The following is a 24,298-nucleotide window of genomic DNA, read 5'->3' as shown; positions in this document are numbered from 1 at the left end:
TCCAGCCTCATGGTGAGCCATGTCTCCTTGCATCATCATACCACCACAACAGAAATCTTCAGCGACTGACTCACCCCCTGAGCGCTGGGTACCACCACCACCACCATCGCCGAGCTGCGGCGGCCGCAGCGTGCGTAACAAAAGCCTGACCCCAGCACGGCTTCCAAGGAGATTTAAATCACCCCTCTTTAATTGTATACTTATTAGAAGTTAGGCACAAAATTAGGAAGCGTTCCTCTTTACTACAGATTTCCAGACATACTACAGGACATGTGGAAATCCAGTCACTGCTCACTAATAAAAGTATTTAACCATTTTCCATGGATGTACCTATTAAAACGTACCACAAGAAGCCTACCATGGAATAAATGAAACCTTCAGCTAAAGTGCGTTGAATTATTAAACAAAACCTACTAGATCGCTATATTAAACACAGTGCTGGCTTTCATTTCCGTATCCTTTCTTCATCTTCAGGCAACGTTTTGTTTGCACTGGAAAGGCTCCACACCCCCAAACCCCTCCCCCACAAGCCCACCATTGTATCTGTACGAATGTGGAGAATTATGAATGGTTCCTTAGACCGGGCAGGGGGAGGGGGGGAGGAAAAGAGGGGGGTCGCCAAATCCCTTTGTGTGCCGTTACCAGCCGAGGGCAACGGTGCCTTCGCGTTTCCCCCCACGCCGTCCACCATTGCCCAGATGGGCTGGGAGAGCGGCCACCCCGCCCCTCCCCGGGCCGGGCAGCTCCCTCGCCCCAGGACTCTCTTCTTCATCATCCCCCAACTCTCCTCCACCCCTTTGTCTTTTTTTTTCTTTTCCCTCTCCCCCTCTTTCTCCTTTCCGTAAGACTCAGCGCAAGGGGCACCGCGAGTAATGCGGGATCATTACCATATGGGGCTCCTCCGGGGCTAGAGGGACCCCCCGCCCCCGCCCCGCAGCCCCCCAGCACGCAGCTGCGGCGGCGCTGCGCGGGAGCGGATCCCGCTCTCTCCCCGGCCGCCTCCCCCCGCCATCGCACCCCCTCTTTTTCCTCTCCCTTTTCCTCCTCCCCCCAACCCATAGTGCCGGGGAGCGGGATCGCCCAGGCACGACCCCGATGAATAATCCCCACCGCCTGGCACGGCGGGGGAGGAGCGGGGCGGGGGGGCGGGCATTGCGGTGCCTTTTCCCCTCCCTCCCCGGGATCACACCCCGCTCACACGGGGGGAGGTGCGGCCGCCCAGCCGTTTTTGGGCGGAGGGGGCGCACAGAGCGGACTCCCCCGGCGGAAGGGCAGAGGCGGCGCAGACTGGAGCCCACCCAACTCCGGTTTCCCTTTCCCCCGCCCTCCGGCCCTCTCTAAACTTGTCCTGTCCTGTCCAGCCTCCCCCCACCCCTCTCCCCGTCCTTCACCCCAGCCATCCTCCTCCTCCGCGAGTGTGTGTGCGCCCCATCCACTCGCTAATTGAAGAGCTGGGATTCCTCACGTGAGAAGTTGATTTGTAGTTTGAACACGTGGCTCATTCAAAAAGCCGGAATATTCAAGTAATTTTTTTTCTCTCTCTCCGTCCTTCCCTCCCCCCTCCCCTTCTCCTCTCCCTTTTTTTTTTTTTTTTTTTTTTTTTTTTTTAATACGGAGAGGCGGCGCCTGCATGCACGTAGTGTGACATTTTCATAGTCCGCCTGCTGCTGCCAAAGGGGCTTGGGGGCAAGACAAAAAAAGTAGTTTTTTTTTCCCCTCCCCTCCTCCTTTTCCTCTTCTCAGCCCGCCATCCGCGGCCCCGGCGCTGGGTGTTTCCCCCGTGCCCCCCATGCGCCTGGGTAGCACGGCAGGCACTTAGGGCTCCCGTTTGGCCACGCTTTTTTTTTTTTTCCTTTTTTTTTTTTTTTTTTTTTTTTTACCCCTTGAGAGAGAGAGAGGGAGGGACACAAGCTGCAGATCTGATTTTTTTTTTTTCCCTCTCCCTGTCCTCTCTCTCTCGCTCTCTCCTTCCTCCATCGCATTTTGTTTTATTTCCCCCTTCCTCCCCACCTCCTCTCGCAAGACGAGGGTTGCAGCCCGCGGTGCGCGCCTCCCCGAGCCGCCAGGAAGATGAACAAGCTCTACATCGGCAACCTCGGCGAGAACGTCAGCCCTCTCGACCTGGAAAGTCTCTTTAAGGACTCCAAGATACCCTTCTCGGGCCAGTTCCTGGTGAAGACGGGGTACGCCTTCGTGGACTGCCCCGACGAGAGCTGGGCCATGAAGGCCATCGAGGCACTTTCAGGTGTGCGGCCCCTTCCACCACCCCCGCCCTCTCCCCGCAGCCCCGACGGCTCCCGCCGCTCGCGCTCTTCCGCGGCCGCGGAGCGGCTGCAGCGGCGGCCTGGGCCGCGCCGCCGGCCTGGGGGGGCTGAGGGGGTCCGGGGGGGTCCCTGTTCCCTCCGCCCCCAGGTGAGGTGGAAACTGTTGTTTTCCGAGCGCGGCCGGAGCCGCCCGGCCTTCCCGCGGAGCCTTTGCGCGGGGCTTACGCGGCGGCGGCCCCCCGGGAGTGGCCGGGGAGGGGCGGGAGCCTGGGCCCACGGACCCGCGGCGCGGCGGTTCCCATGTTTTTCCAAGCCCCACGGCCAGCCCTGCCCGGCCGGGGGCCCTCGCTGCATTGGGGGGGGGGGGGGGGGGAGGGCGGTGAGTGCAGTGAGGCGGAGGCGGGCTGCGGGCGCGGAGCCCTGCGCGGGGCAGCGGCTGCACACACTCCCCCACCCCGGGCACAGCTGGACTCCCCCGCAGCCCCTCGCAGGGGCCGCCTCCCTCCGGAGCGGGCTGAGGCTCCCTTCGGCTTGGCTTAGGCCGCGGGGCTGGGGGGCGAGCCGCCGAATTGCTCCAAACTTGGGAGGGGGGAGCCCTGCCTGCCCCCCCCGCCCCGCGCTGCCCAGCTATTTATTTCGGTTTCTCTTCGCTGCTCTCACGCACCCATCACCGCCTCCAGCAGCGCCGGCTCCCGGCCCCGACATCCTGTTTTTGTGTGCTTAAAAAAAAAAAAAAAAAACTATTTTAGCGTGAAGCGGCTTTGCGGAGGTCTGCCGGGAGAGGCTGCCTCGGAGGAGATGGGTTCAGGTCTGCCGGGAGAGGCTGCTCGGAGGAGATGGGCTCGGGCTGCGCTCCGCGCCTCCTCGCGGCTCCCTTCCCGTCCGCTTCCGCGCAGAAAATCGCCCGAAGTTGGCGGCGCGGGGGGTGGTGGAGCCCCCGCTCCCCCTCCCCGAGACGGGGCCGAGCCCGGCTCCCGCACACGACGTTTCGCGGGCTGTTTCCAGCGCGGGGCGGGGGAAGGGGCCCCGCCGAGGGCAGCGCGGCTCCCCCGCGGCAGCGGCTCGGCTCCGGGCTGTGCCGCCTTCCCGGGCGCCGCGGCCCCGCTCCGCCGCTGCCCGGGCTGCCGATGAATGGGCTAACGTGTTGCGCTCCTGTTTCCTGCTTCGCACCCCTGCGAGCCCGCTCCTGGAGACGGGGACGCACAGCCGCGCTCGAATATTTTCCCCTTTCTGTTTATCTCGGCAGGTAAAGTGGAGCTACATGGGAAACTCATAGAAGTTGAACATTCGGTCCCGAAAAGACAAAGGTAATTTATTTTTATCCACACCCTACCCCCCCCTCGCCCCCCCGCACCGCCCCTTGCCCTTAGTTATCCACTGAGAAGCAATTTGAAAAATGCTTAGGTTTGTGTTTCTCTTCCCTGTAGATAAATGGACCGCTTTCTTAAACCCACAGGCATGCACTCAGTGCTGTCCGAGAGGTTTTTTAGAATCACCCCATGTATTTCTAATGTAGTGTCTTGGCTAGGCAGCAGTGGTACTATTTAATTTATTACAAAAAAAAAAAAAAAAAAAGGCACCTTCCTATGGAAGAAGCAAATTATTATGGTCTGATGGCAAATGATTGTGTAGATTTTAAAATTTAAAGTTCCGTGAGAAGAGGTAAAATCTGTGTGCTAGCAGGAAATAAAATGTGGTGTTGTGCACTGTATAACGGGCAAGCACGTGAGCTCTGCTTCAGCAACAAAAAGCACCTTGTAAATATACTGGTGGATATATTTTTTTGATCCTGCCATGTTGGAGTCTGCAGCATTTTACAGGCACATAGTAGAAGTCTCATCTGTATTTGAGAGGATTTTATCATCGCTATTTTGAGCTGGTCTATAGAAGCAGGAGAAGGACTCCTTCCCAGGAAGGATAGGATTTATGCATCCTTAATTTCTAAACACACAGTTAATTTTTGCAAGGCAGTAATTTTATCGGGCCTCATGTAAAGAAGCAATATTTGGAATAAAGCAGTAGTATTTTTATGCTGCCTATAGCAATTCAGCCTGCTTCTTTCACAAATATTTATACGATAGAAAACCTGGCGTGCACTAGAGAGTAAAAAAAAAAAAATAGATCAAACTTTCCACGTGCTTTTTCCTGTACTCCATTATTCAATCTGGGAAGTATGTCTGTCTGTGCAACTTTATTAAAAGGGGCTTCTACTATTTCAGGATTATTTTGAAAATTGCAGTCCTTTTAAGATAGTTGTTTGGAAAAAATGGTTTATCTGTCTCGATAGACATTGTATCATGGTATTTTGAGAATTAGAAGTTTGATCATCTGTTTAGTGTTAGAGGAAAGTTTCACTTGAGGAAGTATGGAGGATTTTTGCTCTAGTTAAGGGAAAGGGGAACCCCTCTCTGGACAAGTTAATTGCATGTGAATCTTTATATATATTTATTTGATACTTTCCATTGAAAATTAATGTGGTGTATGTGCTCTTTCTCCTTTAATATGCAATGTATACAGTTTTGAATTACAGCAGTCTACATTTCAGATATTTTGTACTGTTGTAGATAGAAAAATACTATTGTAGACAGAATATACTTTTAGATTTAAGAAGAAAATTCCATGAGACATATAAAAATTGATAATTTCCTATCAGTCTAATAAATAAATTTACTGTCATGCTTATTAATGTTAAGCTTGCACAAAGAGCAATCTGTTTATGCTTTTGAAAAGAAATTCATTACAGTCATAAAGGTAAATTTAGAATCACTGGTGCTTCCCCAAGCTTTTTTTTTTTTTTAAAAAAAATCATTGTTTAATGTGTTTAAAAGTGCTTTTCTGCTCTTTCAGCTGTCAGCTGAAATGGTGTAAAAGTCCATTCTTTGTACTGGATACTGTGTTCTATTTGTCTGTGAATTAACAATTATCAGAAACATTTATCTGCCTGTAACTTGTTGAAAAGAATTCTGCTCTGAACTTAAGGCACTTTTCTAGGCATGTGTTGCCTACATATAGGTATATTGAAAAAACTGCAAATGTAATTGTATCAGCATACCCCTATTGCTTCTCCCAAAGCCCTCATTTGTTAAAACACTGTTTTGTCGTGCATTATCGTGTTGGAATGTATTAGATATAGCTCAGATTTATACTGCTGTTTAACAGAAAATTAAATTGTATTTCTCATAACTGTACTTCCTTCCCCTTTGTTTCCGCTCCCCCTCTCCCGAAATCTAATATAGAGAGCCACTTAAAATTCATTCAGTGACCTCCATATGTAAAAGTGACTCTCTTGTTCCTTTTATAGACGTCTAATTTTTTTTGGGGGGGGGGGGAAGGGTGTCAAAAAGTTTGAGATTTTTTTTTCCTTGTATTTCTAAACATTGCTTACTGGGCTCATATTTAGAGCTGTTAATTGCACAGTTTTCAAATGTTGAGTATTGTTGGTGAAAGTGGTTAAGGTGGTTTCGAAGTAACTTATTTGAAGCCTTTGTATCTTTTTGCACGAGCGAAAGGTGTAGAAGCAGCTGGGGTGTGGTGGGGGGTGTTGCTGGCCTGGCCCACCCAGTGTGTTTGCATGCTGTAAGGCTGGGGAGCGCTTTCCAGAGAGCCCTGTGCACTCCAGCGTTCGAGATATGGCTAGAGAAGTGACGCCATTTAAAAAAAAAGTGGATGTGTCAAGTCTGTCTTTCAGCATGAGTGTGTGATTAATAATTTGGTTAAATGATTACTTCATAAGAGCAAAAGTTGTTTTGTAGTGCGATGAAATTACTCAATACATTGTATTGACCTCTGCTGCTGTGAGGCTGCTTCATGGAGGCTCCTGGTTCCCCTCCTCACAGCCTCCTTAAACATCATTTTCAGGGGGGTTTCTGTTGTTTTATTTTTTTTTTTTAACCAGAGTGTGTATGTTATCACTCACAAAGGTAGTTTGTGGATATCCTTCTCCAAAGACAGCTGAGGTGCACAGGAGGAAAGGGTAAGGGTTTGGTAATCCATATCCTTGTCACATAAAGGAAGGTCAAGAGGTGGTGTCAGCTAGGGTTGCCATAAAGTTGAGCTGAATCTAGAAGACATGGAATGTGCCTGGCTTGTTATTCAGGGCGAAATTCTTGGGCCCAGTAGTCACTGCATTCCAGTCCTTGCTGGATCTTCTGATTTGAAGTGGGCACACCCAAGTTTGCAAAATTGCCTTCCTACCTGCTGTGGAAGGAAGTAAGGAGAGAGCCTGTGTGTGGCTTTCTCCCTCCCACTTCCCTGGAAGCATCTGAAAAACAGACAAGGGGATACGCTGCGGTTGAAAAAAGTGGCCTGGTCAAGGTTTCCTTGATGGAAGGGTGGGGAATTATTTTGGGGGAGGTGTGAAGTATTTAATAAGCTCAGGAGTAGATTCCTGACTTACTACTGAAATCTCAAGAGAATGCCAAAGGAATGCAGCATTTCTGCATTCAGACCCCTTGGTGTGGAAGAAGGCTATTGCAATATTTGAGGGTTTAGGTCACTTTATGCAAAAGTTAGAGGAGGCATCACAGTGATTTTGACTGCAAGTCACGCTCTGTGAGGGAAGGCAGGGCACCATTAGTCACATCCACTACTTAGATGAGTTTTGCCCTCATGAAGGGGCCGTGCGGGAGGAGGATGGTGGCTGCCCATGGCGTACGTGGAACTTGTGGTGCGAGGCTTTGGGTACTACCTCGCTGCAATCCAAGAGCAGCTGGTATCTCACAAGGCGATGTAGGCTGCAATCTGATTATTCAAATGGCCCTGATGTCACTTGTGCGCAATGTGGGGGGAGGGCAGGCGCTAACTCTGGGCACCTGGGGATGTGCCTGGCGCAGCCTCCCGGCCCGGCTTCCATGTCCAGGTGGGCTTCCCACCCAGACCTGATCCACTCTACCTGCTCCTGGGGCCCTCAGGTACCTAAAATGCTCACAAACACCTCAGTTGTGGTAATGATGAGGTCTTTTTCCAATTGGAAGGTTAATTATTTTTTTTCCCCACCTCGAGGGCTCTTTGTTGAAAAAATAAATTCTCTGTGTCTCTTCCGGGGGATTTGTTTGGGAAGGGAGCAGGAGACGGGGGTAGCAAAGGTGCACCCTGTGGGTAATGCTGCTCTATGGGGAGAGCAATGGCCTGCCAGCTGTGCTTCACCTCTGATGCTGAGGTATCTGAAGGCTGATTTGAGGAAAGCAGGCCCCAAGTCCCCCTCATGCAGCCACCTCTGTTCCATGGGTGACCATTAGATGGGAATTGGATTGTGTTGCTAATTTTCAGTATAATGAGGGTTTGTGTCTAGTGTGCACAAGATGGTGGGAAATGGTTTTGTGAGGCTGAAGTATTTATGGTGGTTGAAATGGTCACAGTTATTAAAAAAAATATATTAGTGGCATTGATTTTTAGCTTTGCTTCTGTAAATATCAAGTAGGTAGAAATATGCTCAAAGTAAGAAGACATGTTAGAAAATATGCCATTTCTTAGCTGTATTGTTCTCTTTTCTGTGTGAAAACTTAGAATGTTTTTGAGAGTGAAGGGCCAAAACTTCACATAGTGATTTAAGGTTTTTATTCTGTTTCCACATTTGTTTTTGCAGATGTGAACAGAAGATATTTTTTGTTTGTTTTAATCTTTGAAATTTTACAATTAGAGTGGAAACACCAGTTGTGACTATTCCTATATGGACAATGAGTCATTATGGCAAAACCAGATAATCTTCACCAACCATGTTAACTGTTACATTGTGGGGAATTTAATTTTTATAGCTCCTCATACTGTTTGATCATTAATTAAAAAAAAATCCCTTCTGCTGCAGTTTTTAAAAATCAGCTGGAACACATGAAACACAGCTGTAAATGTGTGTCCTGAAAGGTTGGTCCTGTTCTCATTTTGCTAACTCCCCTTTACAGAAGGTACCCTGAGAAATATACTTGTAGTGGACTTTAAATTGTGCATAGAAATGGTAAATATTAAAGGGCTGGAAAAAAAAAAAACATTTTGGAAGTGTAATTCAAGGGTAATAAAAATATGATCAGGAAATGTTTAAGATTTTTTTTTTAAATTTCTCCCTTTTTCCCCCTTCAAGCATGGGGTAATAACATTTTCCACATTTTTGAGACCTTGAAGGTGGTATTTTTGTAAAATGGGGCTGTGTTCATTTCAGTCGCTCTTTTAAGTGCAGAGCATAGGACTCTACAGTGCTGGAGTCCTTTTATGGCTTCTGGCTAGCTACTGGGTGGACTTCAAATGCTTGGTTTTGACCTGAAAAATTCTTAAATGGCCCAAGATTTACCTACCTAACAGAAAATGTGTTGCTTCCCATAATGCCTCTGAGAGAGTGACCCAGACAGCATTAATATACACCTAATACTTAGCCATGGACAGGGCTAGTCCTTCTAGGAGCCTCACAAAAAAATTCTTCATTCCTTAAACCTGTTCCTCTCCTTAGTGTCACCTTATCTCTTAGCATTTTATCATCCTGGGATTTTTGGTAAAAAAATATATAGTGGCATGGACCACAGCTGAAGACACTTTCTTCTGGTGATTTCATCCTTACATGAGCCTAGTGAGATAGGCACAGGGCAGTATTGACGTAGGACCTTTTTCCTTGTAAATTAAGAGCAAAATTTATTCTTAGAATTGGATTATTCAGAATCAGTAAATGGATAGAGAACATGTGCAAAAATTGAATGCTCTAAAACCTAAATATGGATGATAACTTCATGTTTTATCTATAAAGGGGGATGGTTTAGAAAGTTTGGATAGGTTTGATACATTTAGCAATATCAAGGTGCTTTATGTGGTTCCAGAGTGCTTCAAGATGATTCTCTTTTAATGCACTTTTATTTTCATGTACAAAATGTCTATCTCCGCATCAGTCCATTCTCCATCTCTAATGATGCAGAATATAGAATTATGTAAAGTTATATGCTAATTACTGTTGAAAGCGAAGATAAAACCATAACTTTCCCTTACTATGTCTAGAAAAGTGATGTAATCAGAAATACTTGAGCATTATTTTATAGTTTTAGTCTGAGGCTTCCATACTTTTCCCTTTTTTTTTTTTTTTCCTGGGCATGTCAAGTGTAGGCACTTGCATGCCTTTTCATACTGCATCTTTGCTGCTGTCGCTGCTGTCCAAATGAGGAAAATATCTTGAATGTGCCAGTCAAAAATCTCCCTGGCTGTCTGTATTTGGGGCGTGCTGGGGAGATCAGTTAGCCCAGTGCTTACTGGTGCTACCCAGCCTTTCTGGGCATGTCCATCCATCTGGATACTTCAGTGACAGTTGTTCCTTGTCATCAACTGGAATATGTAATTTGGCTTTGAAAATTTCTGTGTGGGAGCGAGAGCTCCTGTGTGTTTGTGGTAAGTATCAAAAAATTGCAATTTTGTTATTACCTCCTGGTTTCGCTTCTTTCCAGATCTGCAATGTTGGTTTGTGAGTGTGTTTTCAAAGATGCATATATTTAACAGAGAAGATGATCTTGATATATGCAGTGGGATACTTAGCAAATGAAGTGCATTATCCTAATATTGACCCTAGTAAGCCTTAAAATACTGTATATGTAATGGCAGTAAAAGAGTAGTGCCAAAAAATGTGGTTTTCCATTTTTCTTCCTGCAAATTCATTGAGATTTCAAAATGAAAAATTATAATATTAATTGTTATTTTGCTGGCTTGTATTATTGTTACAGCTGGCACAAGAGGAACCTGTGGCATGAAAGGTCTCCTGTTCAACATAGCCTTAGCAGCCATGTGTTTCCCCTATAGCCTGCCTCTTCATGGTGCAGTGGAATCAGCATCCACTCAAACTCTCCTTTTGCAAAACTGAGTGAATGGAAAACTGCCACTAACATGCAAAATGAGGTGTTCTGTGCTTTTAATTAAGTTAAAATTTGGATAAGAGCACAGATAATGAGTCAAAGAGGGATCTGACTCGTCTTGGGTGGGTATGGGACAGAAATGAAACTGTCTTGAAATGGAAGATCTTCAGCTGGGAAGGGCTTTACTCCATTTTAAATGTTTTGATGCCTTGATTATTTTGTGACTGTAGCCTCTGTAGTATTTCTCACCAATAAGTAGTTTCAAAGAGAATGTGTATGTATATGTGTGTCTCTTGTGTGTGTATATATATCCACATATGCATTTTAAAAGATTGTATTACCATAAAATAATTTGCAGTTCAAGAAAGGACCAGCTAAAAATATCTGGAGAATTTATAAAAATAGTAAGGTTGGGAGATTTTTTGTTTGGTTTTGTTGGTTTCATTGTTTTGATTTTTTTTTTCCCAGTACCAGTACCCTTGAACACAACTGGAGCTGAATGTTCACTTTTGAAAGATTACCTTTCATGCTCAGCTGAACTTTAGGAATGTTATTTTAAAATACGTAGTCTACACCATGTGTACAATACATTTTTCCTCTTTGAAAATAGCAGTGCTTTATTGTTTGAGTAAATTGTTTTTTACTTTTAAATGTTAAATGTACAGGTTCTATAGGTTTTCCCTCAAAAATGGAGCTCACTTCACCCTAATGGAGTCTTAAAAATTGTAGTGCAGAAATCAGAATTCCCGATAAAGGGAACTCTAGCGTGTATGAACAAAAATTTCTGTTGGAAAAAATTAATAAGCTTAAGTTATTAGTTGGGTTTGCAGTTACTTATTTTCCTGAAATTTCATGTTAAAGAGCAGTCAGAGATGGAGTAAAAAGCTTGTTGAGCTTGGATTTGGAATTATTCATTAAATATCTGGCATGCATTGATCAAGGTGGGGCTCTAATTTTCTGGGAATGATCAGGGAGGGAGGGCTGGCTGTGAGAAGGGAGGGGGTGGGCAAATCCCTACCTCGGGTGAGTTTTGCTGTGCGGGTGCTCCACACAGCTTTCATCCTAGGGCCTGATCCTGCACACTCTCTGCCCCTTCCTCCCTCTCATTAAAGGGAATCCTGAATCCTGAGTGTCCTGCAGGGAGACTCTTGGGAAGCAGAGTTGGCAAAGCATCTCTAGCTTTGATAGGGAGAATGCCTGTATCTAGCAAAGGCAAAAGACACCAGTTGTTTGTTTGGTTGTTTTTCCTTTTTAAACAGTGGTTTTAAAACAATTACAGAACAGATTACCCAGAAATTTATTTTTGGTGATAGACTGGGTTATTTAGTTTATACACGTTGGGGAAATTCTTTGTGATGGTGGTTTCATGGTTATCACGGAAGAATAGTTCAATTGTTCCTCCTACAGCTAGAGTAAAAATTTCAAAAAAGTGTCTCTTTAAAACAGTGCTTGACAAATACAATCTGTGGGGTGCTAGAGGAATTTTGGTAGTAGTTTAATCCATGACAATAGATTATATTTATAACGTAAACCTTATCTTTTTTAATATGAATTCTGATATATGTGCTTTAAATTATTTTCTGGTGAAAGTTTGGTGGCAAACTTATGCAGGTAATGGCTAGGGAAAATAATTTGTCTGTCTTGGCCTGTTGCTGCTAATTTAGAAATAATTTTTCAGAGGACTTTGCTAATACACCAGCTTGCACAGGCTCCCCTCGCCACTGAGGTACCGGTTTGTTAGAGTTATGTACTTCCGTGCTGTAGAGAGCACAAGGGTCTTTCCTACCAAGGCAACGGGATTCCTGAATGAACCACTCTTCTTTCATGGAAAACCAGTGCTCTGGTGTACAGAGGGAGCTATTTACCAGGGCTGTACAAGAGGGATTCAATGCTGATCGTCTCTTAGTGGTATTGATGACAGTGGGTGCTGGGGCTGATCAGCAGCAAGAGCTCTCACACGGTGAGGTTTGTGTTAATAGAAGCTAGATTATTTAGGTGAGTTCTAGGTGGTGGTGGTGGGCAGCAGTATAACTTGGTGTTATGCTAAACCAAAAATGTTAAAAACTGCCATTGCTAATCAGGAGGCACTACTATTGACCCAAGAGTAGTGCTGCAGTATCTCAGTACTTGTTTGCTACCTGATTGTATGAATTTTCCACCTGCACAGAAATTTTTAACATAGGATGAGAAATGAGAAATGGACAGCTCTTATTGTTGGGGTTTTTTTTAAAATACTGTGTAATCATCATTAAATTTCTTTTCAGAGTTTAATTCTGGAACTCAGTAGGAGTGGTGTAAAATTTTTCTTGTATTGCTAACACTAGTTCATCTGAAGATGCATCAGAATGCTTATTCTGCTAAAATACTTAAAAAAAAAATCCACCCCCAAAACAACCAAACACCCCACATTGTTGTAATAGTCAAAAAGCAGAGGATCCTTTATTTATTAAATTCTAAGGTTTTTTCCTCAGTGATGGTCTGAGTCCTAATAGCAGATGGTGAGTTCCTGTTCCATTTGATGCCTTGCTCTGGGTTGCTGCTTATTATATTTTTTTGGAGTGAATTATATGCCTCTATTTAGAAGTTTTCATTTTTTTTTTCCTGTTAGGCACATGAGAGAGAATTTTTATAAGTAATGTAATTTCTACCCCTTCTTTTACTCTGGCTACTTTGAAACAAGAAGTGGTTGTTGGCATGTAAATATGTCCCAAATTCTGCATTTAACGTAAAATGGTAAGCTTTAGATAAAAGTGGTGTACACACCCTTTGTACAACTGGGCTTTATGGCAGTTGTTCAGTTGAACTCAAAGCACAAGCAGAATTATGTTTTTAGGTATGTAGTATGTGTTTAACCTATTTGTAGTTGAAGCTACCCATTTTTTCTTGAAAGTAGTCTTGGGAAAACAGTTTGAAGACTTGTCATTAACTAAGTTTAAAATTTTGAAATTATAAAGATTGCTCTACATTTGTGTTTGAATAGCTTTACTAAAATCACAGAATTGCATTCACTAGCCACGGTTGGATTTTGCCTGCCTCTGTGGCAAGTAAAAAGCTTATGTACGTTGCTTTTCTTCCTGGCCCTTGGGCTCACGTCACCTGATGCACGCAGTCCACCCGGTATGACTGTTACTGGTTTTGCACAGGCTAAGTTCAGCCTCTTAACATAAAAATGCTACTTCTGAATGCATGCTCAGATCCAGCACCACACGTGTGGTTATGTCAGTCTCCCGCTGTATAACGGTGTTGCATTTTGCGCTGGAGCACTTCAAAATATGGTTTTTCAAATGGAAGTTGAAGCTAATCTTAACTTTTTTAGCTGGAGACTGCTGGTGGAAATCACATGTGATTTTGTATTTCAGAAAGCTTCTCTTTGACATAGTTCTCACTTGTCACTGGATGTATCATTTTGGATGGTACCTTTGGGGAAAAAGGGCAGAAAAAGGGAGGGAAAAAAAAAAAAGCAAAGCATGGAAAAGTCTGTTCAAAACTTACTCATGTTTTACCATGAGGAAAGCCTGCAAATTCCAGAGGAAGAAATGACATTTAAGCAGTGATAGTTTTCTGGAGGTGGTTGTGGTGCATCACCTACCTACCTGTTGAGACTGGGACAAGATGAGGAGAGCTTGACCTGGTTTGGGGGGCTGAGCAGGCGTCCTGACCTCTTTTCCCTCTAACATTCATCTCTGTGAACTTCCCTTGCACTCTGTGGATAACATGTATGTGGTTGTGAAGCATTAAAGCATGTCTTTGAGGTTTGGGGGAGGAGAGGGAGGGAGTGATGGCTTTGTTTTGAGGCTTTTGGTAGCTCCAGTTCTGGTTGTTACTGGTAGTCTTGCCTCATTGCCTAGTCCAGTACTAGACACAAAGCTGGTGCCAGCATGGTTTGAAATAAGCTGAATTTTTGGGGGATGATCGTGGGGAGGAAAGAAGACACAAAAGCAGTAGTGTTAGCAAAAAGTGGTTAGTAACCCCTGAAGAAGGATGACTTATGCCTGTGGTTAAATGTCTTACAACACCACAGTCTTCCTTACGCCTTTTCGGTTTTTTAATTTGCTATTTTAACTTTCTCCAGCTCTTTTAATAAATGTTTTTAAATCCTCAGTTGTTTGGTTTATCTATATGCAGGTGGAATGGCTGAATTTAGAAGCTTTGAAAGGCATATTTAAACTATACTAAATGGTGCTCTCAGGTAAAAGCAACTTGATCTATTAGTGGGGGCAAGTACCACCTAATTTAGGTATCTCTGTTTATAAATCAGTACCATGTGACTGTAAAAATAAGATAGTAATTACTTTCTTGGTGTGATAATAAGCTTGCACATCTGTATACAAACTAAATTCAAACTAATTATCTGCTAAATAATTTATTAAATGTGGTCAAAATTATCATCTTCATTCATGTGAACTTTGTTCATAATCTTGATTTAAATACCCAGTAAAATGCCATGTCTTTGAAAACTGCAACTTACTAAATGCAAATAATCTTGATGTTAATGATGATTCACTTATAAATTATACTTACGATTTAACTGGTTAGCCATGGCATGACATATGCTTTTCTCTGCTTTAAAAGTAACTAATCCAAAATTATAATTTTGTTTAGTTTAATATGAAGTGAACTAAAATAATGTCAATGTTAAATGCTATGTAAAGAGTGCACTTTCCAGTGCAGAAATGTAAACTATTTTTTGTTCTCTGGTCATGGCAGTGTATTCAAATCTACAATGACAGTGAAAAAATCAGTGCTATCTGTGATATTCATCCTCAAAACATGTGCTATATTCTGTTTTCTGTGAAAAAGAAATTAAAAATACTGAAATTATTTAAAAGGTGATAGTATTTATCCTATAATTGCTCTATATACCACTCCTTAAAGTCAGGGCAGATTTTTTAATAGTATAACTAACATGGGGGAGATTATAATATATTTACTGTAAAGGTTACTAAAGAAAATACAATTACACTTCTTATATACAAGCAGTTTTTCAGCATAACTTGCCTTTGAAAGAAATTGTAGAATTGAAATGTTGCATAATTTAAAGTCAGTGAACAATTGAATTTTAGTTGTTGACTTTTCCAGTTGAACAGAATGAAATGATACTCTAAGGCTTTAATCAAGCCCTGGTATGAAAGCTCAGGGATTGCTTTCATATATTATACTATGTAAGCCCGTGTGCACTAATCAAAGCTGCTATGACAAAAGCACAGAAGATTGTTTTGGTAATTCTTAAAAATGAAGTTTAATGCAAGATATAATTAACAGCATTTCTATTAAGTAAATATAAAATATTGCAAAGGACTCATTGCATACAATCTGTGATGCTTTAACTATGGCAGTGCAAATTATTTACTGTGCATGGGGATTTACTTGTGTAGATATACTTACCCTGACCAAACTTTATTGCTAAAAAAAAAGAAAGGAAAAAAGAGTAATCTCTATGGTTGTTATTACTGTATAAATTTAACTTCTTAAAACATGTCAACTAAAAAGCTAAATTTTTTTTTTTTGGTAACCAGTCTTTAGATCACACCTTTATGTTAAAAATATTAGGCATGTGTGCGTGGTGTGTCTCTTTAGTTCTATGCACCAGCTGAAGGATGGTGCATTCTATACTTCAAGGGAATAAAATGTTTTGGGGGGAGAATATGCAGGTCTTCTAAATAAGATGTAACATTTTTCTGAAAGTACAGCTATGAACTAATATCATTTGTTGCTGTTCTCACACAAAATTTTTGTGTAATTGAATAGGATTAAACCTTTGGAGGACAATTTTTCAGAGAAAATTACTTTAAAAAGTGAAAATAATGTTTGAAAACCATACACCAAATTTGTTTCTCTTGCAAGTAAAAAGACTATAGGAGAAGCAATGGCATTTAAGAAAGAAATTTCTGCATCTATTGACATTCAGCATAAAAATTACAAGTCAAACAGCAGAGTGGTACTTTTGATGACTTTTGGGTTTTGACAGGGCAAGAGAAGGGAAGGGAAGCTATTTGGTGCTGATAGTGCAAGCCCCATGCATTCTAGCACTCCTCTGGTGAAGGTGTTATATCTCATCTGATTTAGGTCACTTAATCAGTTTAAGGCCACGTGGAATTGCCATTAGTAAGGGCCAGCACTTGAGTGCTCTTCTTGCTGGTATTCCATCAGTTCAACAAAGTGTACTAGTGAAATAATGACTAGAGCATCAAAGTGAGCATTGGTATCTGTGCAGTCTTGGCTACAGTGTGCATCAATTTATACTTTGAAAGTTTGTTTTAGGCTTGTGTTAATAAGGCTTATTACACTGAAGCTATTGAGACAGAAGAACTTATTTATTTTAAAGATAATAGGAAATGTGCAGTAAACTTGACATTTCTGCTGTAAAGCAGAAGTATTCTACTTTTTTCCTGTTAGTGTGGTCTAGAAGATTTAAAAGAAACAATTTATCTTTCCAGTACTTTAAAATTTTTTCTTGATTTCAATCTTGAGATTGAAAGGTAGACATTTTTTTTTTAATTAAAAAAAAAAAAGAATTTTGTCGTGTGAGCAAATTAACTGCAAGTCATTGTTAGGCTTTGCTGGAACATCAGATGATGAGCATAGTCTCTTTCAAATGTTCAATTATCATGTCAGCTGTCCTCTTGCAGGGTTGATTAATATACCTATTTCTGAAAAACAATAATAAAAATGGAAGTTTCAGTCAGTATGGACACAGAGCGAAAGCCACGCATGCATGTGCACACACACTCTCAATTCTTGGAGTGGCTCTAAACTCTGGAAAGATCCTGAAACCTGTGGCTGTACATTTGAAAGCGTTGATTTACTCTGCGCATTTGTTAATTTTACTTTTAGTTTGTTTTGTTCTTTTAAGCACTAGGACTATTATTCATATTTTTAGGTATTATTATATAGACAGTTGCCTAAATTGAGTAGTTTACCCTTGTTGATATCCTTTTATATCGTGGAAGAGACTCGAAAATGTCAGGGAGCCAGTATGGTAGCTGAAGTTTACACATACACTTAAAACCAGACTAAGAAGATATTTCAGTTGTTCTAGTTACAGCATATAAGCTTTTTGAAATTAGATGGTGTTTTCAGCAGCACGAGTGTTTGTGCTTCCCTTTCCTAGACCCCACAGTGATCTTTGTTTATTGAGATCCTTTTAGGAAATGGACATTAATTTGTGTCAGTTTTTGTAAAGCAGCCTGAGAGAGGCAGCAAACAGACTTTTCTTTAAAAATTGCATGTGTGGTGTGAAACAGCGAGGTGGTGGTGAAGTGGGATGAGTCCCTGAACTACCCTAATGCCACACTCAGTTGAACTTCTGAAGTAGCTTGTTCTCAACCTGAACTTTTAAATCTGATATTTGATAGCAAAAAAAAAAAAAAAAAAAAAGGAGCAAATGCTGAGACTGTGTAACAGAGGTCTTGCAATTAAATGCTATTAAGTGTACAGGAGGAGCAACTCTTGCTATTTTGTTTCCCCTCCAGTCCTCCCCCTGCAGCCAGAACTGAATTTGTTTAATCTGGAGCATACTGTGAACTCAAATTGAGTATGAACAACTGTAGTTTCCCTTAAGTGTGACCTGAAAGAGACCAAAATAGGTTGGACTCCCGGTCTATCGCTGTGGTGTAAGGAATCTGGAAAGCATTTCCGATGTTCTCTGCACACACAGGCTCGTGGTTGAGCAGTTGGTCTCAGCAGCATGGTGGCTACCGAATTCGTCTATGAGTGCTGCTAATTTTATTTAGATATTTCAGTCTGAGAAGGGTGAATCACTGAGTTATTGTTAGATGAGATCTAATCTGGTGCCATACCTCCCATACCAAAAAAAAGTTGCCAAAATTTTACATAGTACATGATATCTGTGTCACTTATTTCCATTGGGTTTCTGACTGGTTGGCAAACTCCTGCTGAGTAAGAGACAGTAGTAGGGAAGACATGCAAAATAAAAACACTGTGAGGCTGTATACAGCAGCTGCTTAGAACAAAGTATCTTGTTGGCTTTTTAATTATTGCACTTTTTTTTTGCTTCAGGAGTGACTCTGAAATATCCTTCGCCATTCCTTTTTGCTCCTTGGGCTCTTTAAAGGGAGATGAATTCATTGGAAATTAGGGGAAAAAAGGAGAAAAGAATTTTTTTTTTTAATAATCTACTGCTCCCCAGCCCCTAATATGGCCACATACTGCAGGGGCACCCTGTGAAAGTTTCAGTCTGTGGCTTCTTCTTACAGCTGATGTAGATTTTCATAGCTAGTTTGTAATGGAAAATAGTGACTGCTTCAAGTAGCAGGCCCTGTGGGCACTAGGAAAACAGGTGATGGGAGAGAAGAAGCCTTTGGCTATTTTGGTGGCTGAAGAAAATGAAGGGCGGGGAGAAGAAAGATAAAAGCTGAGTACTGTGTCCCATTAAGGATACTAAGTAAAGTAAACAAATTTTCTTTGTATGCTTAGAAGTATTTTTGCTTTTAAAAGTGTTTATTTTCAGTCTTTCATGCACCTCATGGGTATTTTCATTTTTATCCACATCCCAGTTAGTTGCAAGTTAGTGGTGTGGTGAGAGAATAAATGGCAAGTGACCATAGCTTGAAAAAGTTTGGTCAACAAAATCAGCTGCATAGCACAGTTGCTTAAGGAATAGAGACCCCTGCTCAGAGGAGGAGGGAAGGTTAAAATGTGACATTTAGGAAAAACACACATATACCCCCACCCTACCCCAAATGGAGGGGGAGGAACCAATCTCAAAACCAACCCAACCATAAGTGTCACAAGCCACAAAGGTGGGCCTATTTTTCTAAAGGACACTAAAACTTCCCATTAGATTTAAAGCAGTGTTTAATTCTCTATATATAAAAAAAAAATCTTAACAGCCTTCTCTCATTAACAACACCTGAAAAACGAATGTTTTTTTTAAATGAGAAATTCAGCATTAATATGGTAATGGCAGAAACTTCAGAATTTTTTTTTTTTAATGCCTTTATGTTCCACTCAAGGGAATTTAAAAATAATGAATATAAGCTTTTAGTCTAATTAGTGATGTGAGGAATTGTTGGGCTAAAATCCTGACGCAAATGGTAGCAGGTGAGAGCCTACTATCCAGGTTATCCACATAAACACGAGACCTACCAGTGTAAGCTGGGCTTACACTGCTTGATTTGCCCATTTCACATGATGTGACTTGGATGTGCCAACATCAATTTCTGGCTGTTCTTCTTGAGCTATCAGTCCGTTCACAAAGGTGCAGATCCTTTCAGAGTGTTCAGGTTACTCCTGCAAGGAGAGCGCAGCCCGGTGCCCACTGGTTGGGCTGGTGGCTTTGGGGCGTGGAGCTGCGCGGCTGCGCTGGCCCCGCGCTCGGCTTTCTGACTGCTCGTCCTGGGGAGAGGTAGTAAACAAATCCCATGGTGTGCAGGCAGTGGTAGGAAATTTGATCATCAGCACAGAGGGAGCTGTGAGGTAATCCAAGAGTCATATTTTCATTCTGAATGCTGAGATAATGCACCTCTCCAAAGCGGCTGCTTTGGTGGGTTGTATGTGCAAGATGAAAGGGGAAAAGTGTAGTTAGGAGCCAACTATTATGTCTTGCATAAGCTTTGAGAAAATTTTTTTTTGTCTGAATTTTATGGAAGATCCTTATTCTGAGTGGTAGTACAGACTGCTTTTAAATCTGGGTCTGGGATTAAATGAGTCAACACAAAGAGAAGTATTGCTGCACTTTGCCTGTGGCTTAGCCAAGCTTTGTCTGCTTGAATTGCGGAATTGGGTCTGAAATTGGAGCAATAACATTTCCTCTTCAAGTATTGTGCTGACCAGATCAGTGTGTAGAAATAAAAAGTGGTGATGTTTCTTAACAAGTCAGTATTTGAAACCCTTCTCCTTTCTCCTGCTAGGTAAGTTCAAGACGATCTGTCTGTTTCACAAGCTAAAGGCCTGATTGGATAAAATATAGTAACTGTGTCATCAGCGTGCCTTGTAATAGATGCTGGAAATTAAATACCTTTTAATATAAGTGATATAAGCACCTCTGTTTGTCAGTTAACTGAACCTGAGTTTGTTTTAGAAAGAAATTCAGAATGCCTTCATTTTAGGTGGGAAGTGTGACCCTTTGGTTTTGTATTTATCAGAAGTACTTGTTAGGGAAAAGCATATTGAGAGATATAATTGCATGAATATATATGCATCTAAAACTTTCTATAAAAAGATGGCTTAGAATGGACTTACTGCTGTTTGTTAGATACTTTCAGGAATCAAATATGAACAACTTAGAGTGAAAAGATTGCTTAAACCCGTGATATTTCAGTGTGAAGAGGGGTGCAGGCAGAGACTGCAGCACCTCTTGCAGGACAAGCCACTCCAGTGGCTCAGTCTGTGTTATTACCTACATTTACTGCAAAGAAAATAATGAGAACTCCCCCTCTCTCGCCCTGTAACTAGAAACTACTGCTTTTCCCCCTAGCCACGCTGATCTGAATTGAGAGTTAAGGATTATTTATTTTATCCTGTAAACTTGGCTTCTTTTTTCCTTTCTTCCCTCTAGAAGAGCATTAAAAACACTGATTCACTCTGTTGTGCCCAAGCATCAGCTACTTGAAGCAACCCGAGGGGGAGAAACTAATGAACTCTGTGTGGGGGTAGCTTTTGTGTGGGTTTTTTCTTGCCTGTTTTTATTTTGCTGGCTGCACAGTAAACAATAAGACACCTCTTTCCCTTCCCCTATAATTTAGTCGATTACCAGGAGTTTTCCACTTGGCCATAAGAGTTGCTAAGTTTGTTTCTAAGGCTGTTCCTGTCAGGACTTTTTATACAGAACTCATTTCTTACCGTATGGCGTTACCCACACTCCATAGAAGGCTTTTTGCTGTGTGGTGTTTTTTTAACATTTCATCTCCAGCTGTCTATGTTCAGTTTGGGTTGTCAGTGAAGTAAGCCTCAGAAATGACAATTTTTGTCTTCATGCCATTCTTTGGAGTTCGGGGAGAGAAACGGTTGTTTTGGTGAGTGGGTTTGCAGTGGCATCATGTGTAGCTGTCAGAGCTGGGGGCCACGAGCTGGGACGCAGCACTGGGGGGTACCAGCACTCGGTGCTGGTGGGTATTGGCACACTCTGCACCTGTGATGTGAGGTGCCAAGACTTCTTCCAGGTAACCAGCACGGCAGTACAGACCTAGAACGGATGGAATGAATAAGCATTTGCTCTTTGCATGTTCCTAAGAGTGGAAAAGGTAGACCATTTGCTTTCTATCCCATAGGTATTGAGTTCAAACAGTTGAATGGACTAACATTGTCGATGTTCACTTGATCTCCTTTCAAATGTGTTTAACTCTTTTTCCATAGTCTCTTGTTTAAAAGGAGTAAGTTTGTGCTCTGTGGGTTTAAGGCATTAATGTTGTGTGTAGTTCATATGACTACTGAAATAAGAGACTATTAAGTGGTGTTATTGTTGAGAAGTGGGAATTGAGGAGTAGGAGGCAGCATGTCTCTGGGGGGGAGGGAGGATGGTCAGAAGGGTCTGGTAAGAGTGTAGGTACAACTGTGTGGAAGTGCACTCACTTCAATACTTGTGTTTGTTTCCCTTTGAAATAGTAAAATTTTGACACATCTTTGACATACAAAAAAAAAATTGCGACTGTGAGGAAAAGCATGATACTTTATTGTTCTTTGTTTTATAATTGTCTATCTTCTCTTATTTAAAATTATTTTCCCTTAAGGGGAGGTGTGGGTCTGATGTGATTTGCCTTTGCTAAACATTGTATGTATAGAGCATATAGTGAGATTGTGTTAGTGAAAGTATACTGTGAGATTTTATACAGGGATGCAAAACTAGACATTTTTGAGACCCTTTTAACTTAAGGGGAACTCTATATATTGAAGGAAAAAAACCTGGTGTATATTGAGGGCAGAGAGATTAGAAAAGGGTATATATGTAAAAGAAATAAAGAAGAAAAGCCACAATTTCAATATTTTCTTTCTCCCATCTTTTTCCTAAGACACGTTTAGTATTGTTTCACATGTGTAGGGGGTTTTTGTGGGTTGGGAGCACTGAGTGTCCCTGTGCATGTTTGTTCTCTGTATTCACATAAGAGAAATTTACCCCTTCAGAGATCACTAAGATGGTTTTTAGTAAATTAGCCATCTTTATGGTACTTTGCCCTTTGTCTCTGCACACACATGCAGCACAAGTATGCTGCTTGCCTTGCACATGATGGCTGCTTGTTTTACTTGCTTTCAGTGTTGCAGAGATATTCATGTCCCCCAAATACAAGGCTCCAGGTCTTAACATCCCCAGAATAAATATGTTGGCATATGGTCATCAGCAGTGGCTTAAAGTAGCTGAATTCTGTTACCTGGCTAGTTACCTGAAAATAAGAATTGGAATGTGTGCAATTCTTCTTAAGAAAAGTAAGTTCTTGCCAAACAATTGCTTATGGACTGACGTTGTAGAGAAACCAGAGAAGTCTCTTTTCTTCTTACCCAAAACACTTTTTATTGGGCATCTTTGAAAAAGAGAAATGAGTGGGAATACCTGTTCACATACTGTGAACATAAGTAGCTTTCCAAAACCTTAGTATGATACAGAGCACAAACCTTATTTGCCCAGATTTTTTTTCAGTTGACATCTATTTGCAATGCCTATTTAGCATGGGAAAAATGAAGTAAGAAATCTGCCTAAACTGGAAAAAGTGCATACACAAGGCTTACATGAGTGACATTGATGAGAGATGCTGGCAGGGTTTTACTAAGGATTTAAGACTAGGTGAGCTATATATTAAATGAAACTACTGTAGTAAAAGACCTTCATGGGATGAGAAAGGACTATTTCTTGTTTTACCCAGTTGGTGTGACTGCAAGTAGTCATAAAGTAACAAAACTTGAGATTATTTCAAAGCAGAACATAACAAAGCCTCTGTAGCATTCTGCTGCCTGGGATATTTGTATTTATAGCTATAGGATCTTTGCATATGCCATATTTTGCCAAAGAAAACAGGATCATGAGGAAAATGGAAAACATCCTGAAAGAGCTGATGGTGCCTGAGATGGGAGTGTATTTCCAGGAAGATGGTCCATACTTTTTCCTTTCTCCATCTATTGTGTGGAGTTTTGACCCTGTGCAAAAGAGTGCCTGCTGAACTCAGAATACATCCTCGTGGAAGCTGTTGCTGCTCCGGTAGATTCAGTCAGGACCCAGCTTTGTCCCTTACTCTTTGCTATCCTCTTGCGTTTGGTTTGGGATTTCTCTCGAGGAATTCGAGAGCTGGCTTTCTGTGGACTCACGTGCAGGCAGCAGAGAGAGAGTGCCTGCAAAATCACTGGTGCTGCCCTGCAGCGAGGAGCTGTACGGGGCTGCCGAAGTGCGGGAGGAGAGCGGGAGGAGCGATCTCCAAGCCGGGAGCTGCATCCGCAAGTTCTCGCAGCACGTGGGAGACGGTCGCTCTCTGTCTGCTCGCTGCTCGTTCTGGTCCTGCGAACACAAAAACAGCTAGGTCGTTTCTGCCTATCCTTCTTGTGTGTAGAGAAGGGAAGAGGGGGAAAGAGGGTACAAGCTTTGTGTACTTTTAGGCATTCTTTAAGAAGCTCTTAGGACTTCTTTGACAGGGGCTAATAGTAAATGAAACGGTAAAATCTCAAATGTGTCCATGACCTTTTATGCTGGCTTTGTATGATTCCTCTCTTAGCCATGCAAAGATTTATTCAATTATGTTTTTTTCCTATTGCTAATTGTGATACAGAAATAATGCAAAAAAAAAAAGATTAAATTTTCACATGCATCAGTAAACACCAGATTTCAAACTTGTGCGCTAGGTGGCAAGTTAAAATTATTTGCAGCCAAGAAACTGATGAAGGTACAAATAGTTCCAAATTCAATGATATGTTTATAGCTATGCTCGTATTTTTGAAGTGACCTTTGAGTTTTGTACAATAGGTGTCTCACTATTGCCATAAATTGAGGTGCACAACTAGTTTTGTACTTAGCTTGCCATTTTCTATTGCTGTTTGTGAATGTGGCAGGGGAACTAGTAATTTTAAGGTGGCATTTCTTCCTTACTAGTCTCCCTTCCTTCTCCTTTTCAGGATGTTCAGGTTATTTCTGTACTACAAGTGCTGGCTGGCAAAAATTTAAAATTGTATCAAAATTTTCAGTCCCTTGAAGTCATGTGGGAAGAAAAAAACCCAATGCCAAACCTTGTGCTAGTCCTCAGCATTAGATGACTAAAAGCACAGATTGCTTTGTTTTGGTCC

The 24,298-nt window shown here is 42.1% G+C and overlaps 1 protein-coding gene across 1 annotated transcript in view; it reads left to right on the top strand.

Moving 5' to 3' along the window:
• Positions 1–1,214: 1,214 nt before the first annotated feature.
• IGF2BP3 (insulin like growth factor 2 mRNA binding protein 3) overlaps positions 1,215–24,298 on the top strand; it is a 113,324-nt gene continuing 90,240 nt past the window's right edge. Inside the window, exons 1-3 of the mRNA XM_069007115.1 lie at positions 1,215–1,523; positions 2,024–2,245; positions 3,511–3,571. Coding sequence (XP_068863216.1) covers positions 2,071–2,245; positions 3,511–3,571 — 236 coding nt within the window. The 5' untranslated portion in view covers positions 1,215–1,523; positions 2,024–2,070. The remainder of the gene's footprint in view (positions 1,524–2,023; positions 2,246–3,510; positions 3,572–24,298) is intronic.

Source organism: Aphelocoma coerulescens, chromosome 2 (genome assembly GCF_041296385.1).
Source record: "Aphelocoma coerulescens isolate FSJ_1873_10779 chromosome 2, UR_Acoe_1.0, whole genome shotgun sequence".
NCBI lineage: Eukaryota > Metazoa > Chordata > Aves > Passeriformes > Corvidae > Aphelocoma > Aphelocoma coerulescens.
The sequence above is the reverse complement of the archived record's forward strand: the minus strand, read 5'-3'. Positions and strand labels throughout refer to the sequence as shown.